The 6,126-nt window shown below is 40.4% G+C and overlaps 3 protein-coding genes across 3 annotated transcripts in view; all 3 read left to right on the plus strand.

Moving 5' to 3' along the window:
* Positions 1–40, plus strand: part of LOC107080690 — a 9,134-nt gene extending 9,094 nt beyond the window's left edge. The window contains exon 4 of the mRNA XM_015368895.1: positions 13–40. Within this exon, the coding sequence (XP_015224381.1) occupies positions 13–40 (28 nt within the window). The remainder of the gene's footprint in view (positions 1–12) is intronic.
* A 110-nt stretch (positions 41–150) lies between these two features.
* LOC107080691 (protein NLRC3-like) lies at positions 151–2,645 on the plus strand. The gene is made up of 3 exons (XM_015368897.1): positions 151–602; positions 2,138–2,320; positions 2,520–2,645. The coding sequence occupies exons 1-3, from the start codon at positions 157–159 to the stop codon at positions 2,560–2,562; spliced, it is 672 nt and encodes a 223-aa protein (XP_015224383.1). The 5' UTR covers positions 151–156; the 3' UTR covers positions 2,563–2,645.
* A 446-nt stretch (positions 2,646–3,091) lies between these two features.
* On the plus strand, positions 3,092–6,112 carry LOC107080692 (NACHT, LRR and PYD domains-containing protein 12-like). Its single transcript, XM_015368898.1, has 3 exons — positions 3,092–3,258; positions 5,234–5,404; positions 5,908–6,112. The coding sequence occupies exons 1-3, from the start codon at positions 3,092–3,094 to the stop codon at positions 6,080–6,082; spliced, it is 513 nt and encodes a 170-aa protein (XP_015224384.1). The 3' UTR covers positions 6,083–6,112.
* The last annotated feature ends 14 nt before the right edge of the window (positions 6,113–6,126 follow it).

Genomic DNA, 6,126 nt, shown 5'->3' on the forward strand with positions numbered 1-6,126 from the left:
GTGATCTTCCAGAAATCAGTCTACTGCTTTGTTCATCTGAGCGTCCAGGAGTTTCTGGCTGCAGTCTATATGCTCCACTGCTTTACCAGCAGGAACACAGAGGTGGTGGAGACCTTCCTTGGAGGAGAACACAGAGAAACATCTCTGGAGGACTTCATGAAGAAAGTCATGGAGAAATCCCTAAGGAGTCCAAATGGGCACCTGGACCTGTTTGCTCGCTTCCTCCATGGTCTCTATGTGGAGTCCAACCAGAGCCTCTTAGGAGGCCTGCTGAGTCAGATGGAGAACAGTCCAGGAACCATCCAGGGAGTCATCAACAATCTGAAAAAGATTAACACTGTTGGGGTCTCTCCTGATAGAAGCATCAACATCTTCCTGTGTCTGATGGAGATGAAGGACCTCTCAGTTTATCAGGAGATCCAACAGTTCCTGAAATCAGAGAACAGATCAAAGGAGAAGCTCTCAGAGATTCACTGCTCAGCTCTGGCCTACATTCTGCAGATGTTAGAGGTTCTGGATGAGTTAGACCTAGAGAAGTACTACACATCAAGGAGAGGACGGCATAGACTGGTTCCAGCTGTGAGGAACTGCAGAAAGGCTCGGTGAGTCCAGATGTCTTCATGGTGTGATGCTGATTCAGCTCTATTGCCCTCCTAGTTCTTCTTCATAGTTCTAGATGCTTCTGGACGTTTTTGCTCTTTAACTATTTCCTTCATCCTTTGGACTATTTCAACCATTCAAACATCTAAATATCCATCTCTTTCAGGACAGCTCTGCTGGAGCTTTTGGTGTTTAGAGATTTGGATCATTTTCAAAATATTCCACTTTGGATCAGTTTCCATTTTTCTTTGAAATCAATAGAAAACCTTCAGAATGTAGATAATCTGTTTTCTCTGAAGATCCAATCAGCCATAGACTCATCAGAACCTTAAAACTCCTCTTTACTCATTGGGCTGTTATCCCAGAATTCACCTTTTTAGTCTCTTTGATTGTTTTTATAAAATCACTGTTTGGCTTTGATGGAAACTTGGACCATTCAGATCAATCCCTGCATTCCTGCTGTTGCCATGGAGATGAGTTGTTTGGATCCAGAAGCATCTTTTCTTCCTGCTACAGATTTTCCTCTGAGTTTGTAAATTAGAGCCAAAATGTGTTGATGAGTGTCTGGTCTCAGAAAATGTCATTTCTGTAGGATTCCTAGTTTCTTTCAGATCCTCCCAAAGCTCTGAAAACTCTGCTTCCAGAGTTTGGAACCATTTTCCTCATCAACACTTCATCTGCAGCCTTTGTTGAAGCTGTTAGATTTCCTCCATAAAGATCTGTAGAGACATGAGCTTTAACATTTTAGACATTCCAGCCTCTTCTAATTACTGGGAAAACTTTCACTGCTTTCTGCTTTTGGAAATTCTCAGTCACATACTCACCAACATTGGCTACTGGGTTGCCAGATACTGAGATACTAAGACATATATACAGGGGTGTAACCATCATTTCAAAAGTGAGGAGGACATATTTTTTAGAGTGATTTATCCCTCTCTGGCATCAATTTCATCTTTCCTTAGTGGCTAAAGCTCCACATAATCCCCAATAGCCACAGTTTAACACCAGGGGAGCAAATATGCAGCTTCTTTAAACTATATACTAAAACATTTAAAAATTTTTGCTGCCGAACCTTATTTTAGTGACATAATGAGCCTTGAACTTCTTGAACTAGTAGCCAGAAGAGCCAAACACTGAACATCAGTAATCCTCTATTCCTGTGATCCAATAATTACTCAGCAAACAGCATTAAATGGAGGCGACAGGCTAACATTGTAATAAAAAGTTAGGAAAAACGTATTGCAGAAACACGTTGGATTTCAACATTACATATTGGTTTCACCTGTTCCAGACACTGTTTTGTTCTCAGATTTTGACTTTAAATAAATCAAAATTCATGTTGATATGGGCGTTTCCAGCCCTACCTGCTGGGGTCTTTCCAGCTACATTCATCCTCCCAGTTTAGATGTTCTTCATCCTCCTCCTCATCATCACTTCCTTCCCTCTTCCAGCCCTAAAGGAGAAGTTTGTTAGAAACCATCACAGGTTTGACATCAGTGACCTTGGCCGATTTAATTTATTTCTCCTCTAATCACAGACTTGGTGGCTGTAAGCTCCATAAAGCTGAATGTGAAGTTGTGGCCTCAGCTCTGAAGTCCAACCTTCATCTGACTGAAGTGGAAATAGAGAAGATCTATGGAGATAAATCCTTTGGAGACTCTGGAATGAAGCATCTGTGTGAGATACTGGAGAGTTCAATCTGCAAAGTGAAGAAACTGATGTGAGTTTTCTCTGTTTATTCAAACTAAAATATTCACTGATACTTTAATGCTGATCTTAATTTATCATTTTATTCTAAAATATTTTCTTTAAAAACAGCTGCTGTCCAAATGTCAGAGTACAATTTCTCAGACTTTTTACCTTGTAAATGTATTATTTTCCTGTTCCAGATGTTCTAAATATTGAACTTTATTTTCCAGATGTTCAAACTTTCAAATATTTTGGACTGATGGAGAAAAATGAGTAAAATCAGTCAAATGATGTTAAGTAATGATGGAGATGTTTCAGTTTGATTTGGGAAAGATTCAGATGATGAGACAAGATAATTTATTTCTCATTTCTGATTCACATCTTTCCATCCAGAATGACATTTGGTTCCTCTAGAGTAGAACCAGAACCACAAACATGTTAGAATAACTAGAATCAAATAAGATGATCTAAAAACTAATGTTCAGGAAGAAAAGACGAAGACATGAAATCTTTCTCCTGAAGCTGCTGTTCTGTTGGAGCGGGTCAAAGAGAACCCGTTCTCTTCAATCTGTCAGCTGTCAGAGTCGCTTGGAGACACAAATACTTATCTACTGAACTTAAGCAGCTTTTTATTTCTGACTTTACTTTTTATTTACTTCAGTATGAGGAAAATAACCAATGGTCCTTGCACTAGTGTTTATCATGTGCCGGGGTCACATATTCTGCTGGAATGTTTTAATGGAAATTTTTAATCTGCACCCTGTTGAATTCACCTAAAATCTTTTATACTTTATTCAGATTGATGAACTGCAGATTGTCAGAGACCACCTGGGCTTCTCTGGTCTCAGCTCTGAAGTCTAATCCATCCTATCTGAAAGCACTGGACCTTAGCTTCACCAACCTGGACCCTGGAATGAAGGAGCTCAGTGGGTTCCTCCAGTCTCCCCTCTGCAAACTACAGACATTGAGGTCAGATGTAGAATATTTGATTATTCTAATAACATTACAGTGCATTACATCCAGTACATTACAGTACAGTAATATTACTTTGATCAGGGGCCCTCCTCTAAGTCACTGATTCTCAACCTTTTTGAGTTGTGACCCCCAATGTCCACTGCCCATGACCCCCCATCTGATTAATATACCTATATGCTGTATTTATATCATTAGACAAGCCTTAACTAACTTCAGCTTTTAGTCTCTATATCGTCTTATTTTGAGACACATTGGGACTTTTTGAAAACCATAAAGCTGCACCAAGAGGCTAACTTTCCACCCAGACTGACAATGTTTAAAAGGCAACAAATGGCACAAACTTTATTTTCTTTTCAATGAAGTAAAACAATAACAGTGTGTGCTAAACTTTAACAAATCACACTAGAAAACAGGCAATGTTTCATTTTAAACATCTTTGTTTCTGGGAGCTTAAACCTGAAAAACAACTTCCTGATCCAAAGCAGAGCTGTTTTTCTGTAACTATTTAAAGTGACGGCTGGGCCTGCTTGTTTGAACAGAGCAGCTGCATTCTTGGCTTCATGTTAGAAACGGCCACATGGAGATCACTCTCAGCTCCTAGGAGTCCTACAGCATCAATAACAAATATCCACGTTGGTCTGGAGGGAGCTGCCATTCAATGGGCATGAACCCCAGAGCTGAATACTAAATGGGTGATGTGTCTGCTGCCCTCTTTAGGAAGGAATCTATCTCTATCTCCCCTCTTTAAAGAAAATATACAAAATATACTTGTTAGAAGAAAAATGATGATGGAAAAAATATTGATATTTAGTTTCAGCAATAAACATTTTCACAAACATTTTCAAACTCAGAGAATCTCAGAAACTGATCAAATAGATTTTGTTGAATCTCTGTCAAATAATCAGATCCTAAAAACACATTTGATTATTTTATTCATGATGAGAGATTTCCAAAACATGAGATAAACATTGATTGAGCTGTAACTTCCATTTTTCCTGCTCTGAGTCAGTATTAAGGTTTAATCTCTATCTTTGGTCTGGATTGATCCGTTTCTTTCTGTTCCTGTGATCAAAGACACACCAGGCTCCACCTCTGCTCTGAAATCAGCCCTGTTCTCCTGCTGCAGGGTTATTTGCTTGTTATTGTTTTTTTTTCCTGTGTAATGATGGAGGCAGGCCCACATCCCTGGACTGAGCAGCTGTTCTGCCCGTTAAAGGAAACTGCAAGTCCGTGCCTGCATGGAGCTCCTAGTTCACAGTCACGGGGCCCCCTGATCCTGAACAAGGTCCAGCCCTCTGGAGGCCAATAAACAGACTTTCACCTATCAGCTAGAAAAGAAAAGTTGCTGCTCTGTGCAGATTAGCTGCTAAAAGAGCCACTTCCTGTCAACTTTGTGCTGAAATCATGGCGCTCTGCCTCACATCACCTCCCTGATCAGAGAAAGTGGGAGTTTATTTACAGTCACTTAGAAGAACGGCATGAAGTGAGAAATATGAGGAGGGAAAGAAGATCACCTGATTAAATCTGCATTTCTTCTCTTCAGCTTGGAGCTCCAAATAATAATAGTTAGGAGTTTTTTTTATTTTTAGGGCCTCTATCCTGTAAAATCAACTTGTTAAAGTATTTAACTAAGTGAAGGCCCTGTCCTGCAAACCTTACTGTCATTTTCCACCTTTGGAGCCGTTTGAACCTGTAGTTTCTAGCGACTCCTCTGGGCTTTATCTCCATCTCAGTATGGTAGCAGCTGCATACTGGTGTTATACTATATTCAGTGACCCCGGCCAAAGAGAGAATGTGTCAGTGATGCTGTATGATTGGGCCAGCACAGTGTCAGTGAGGAAAATAACCAATGGTCCTTGGACTAGTGTTTATCACGTGCCGGGTTCACATATTCTGCTGGAATGTTTTAATGGAAAGTTTTAATCTGCATTCTGTTGAATTCAGCTAAACTCTTTGATTCCTTATTCAGATTGTGGGAAAGCAGATTGTCAGAGATCAGCTTGGCTTCTCTGGGCTCAGCTCTGAAGTCTAATCCATCCAATCTGACAGAACTGGACCTGAGCTTCACCAACTTGGACCCTGGAATGAAGGAGCTCAGTGGGTTTCTCCAGTCTCCCCTCTGCAAACTACAGACATTGAGGTCAGATGTAGAATATTTGTTTATTTTAAAGTAGCACTACCACAGGTCATTCATCCCTGCTGCCACCAGACTCTACAATGCAACACTACAACGGCAATAACTTGTGCAATATCTAATATGCAATTACTGTACCCTGTACAATAACCTGCTTCTTTATATTTGATACCCAGTGCAATAGCTTTACAGACAAATACCCATCTATATAAATACCCATGTAAATACCCTGTGCAATAACCCTGTGTAATAATAATGCTTTAAACAAAAAAAGACTTCAGCTGCCATATATCTGGAAACACTGTATATACTGTATAAACCTCCATGCACCTTTTCTTTCCTTCCATCTGGTGTGTGATTTCTCCTTCTCTCTGCTGAAGTCAGCAGGTCTTTATTGGAACAGCAGCATGTTGGCATTAATATTAATGAGAGCACTTTAACTGCTTCTGTTGGACTGTTCTGACCTGCATCCTGTTGGATCAGCTCACATCTTTCTATGCTTTATCCAGATTGAGGCGCTGCGGTTTGTCAGAGATCAGCTGTGCTGCTCTTGTCTCAGCTCTGAAGTCAAACCCCTCACATCTGGAATACCTGGACCTGAGGGACAACAACCTGGAGGAGTCAGATGTTCAGCAGCTGCAGGATCTTATAGAGAGTCCAGACTACAAACTGAAGACTCTGTAAGTAGATGGTTGGAGTGAGTCCAGCTGCTCCACAGCTGCTCTGAA

The sequence above is a fragment of the Cyprinodon variegatus genome, unplaced genomic scaffold, assembly GCF_000732505.1.
Source record: "Cyprinodon variegatus isolate N-32 unplaced genomic scaffold, C_variegatus-1.0 Scaffold2223, whole genome shotgun sequence".
NCBI lineage: Eukaryota > Metazoa > Chordata > Actinopteri > Cyprinodontiformes > Cyprinodontidae > Cyprinodon > Cyprinodon variegatus.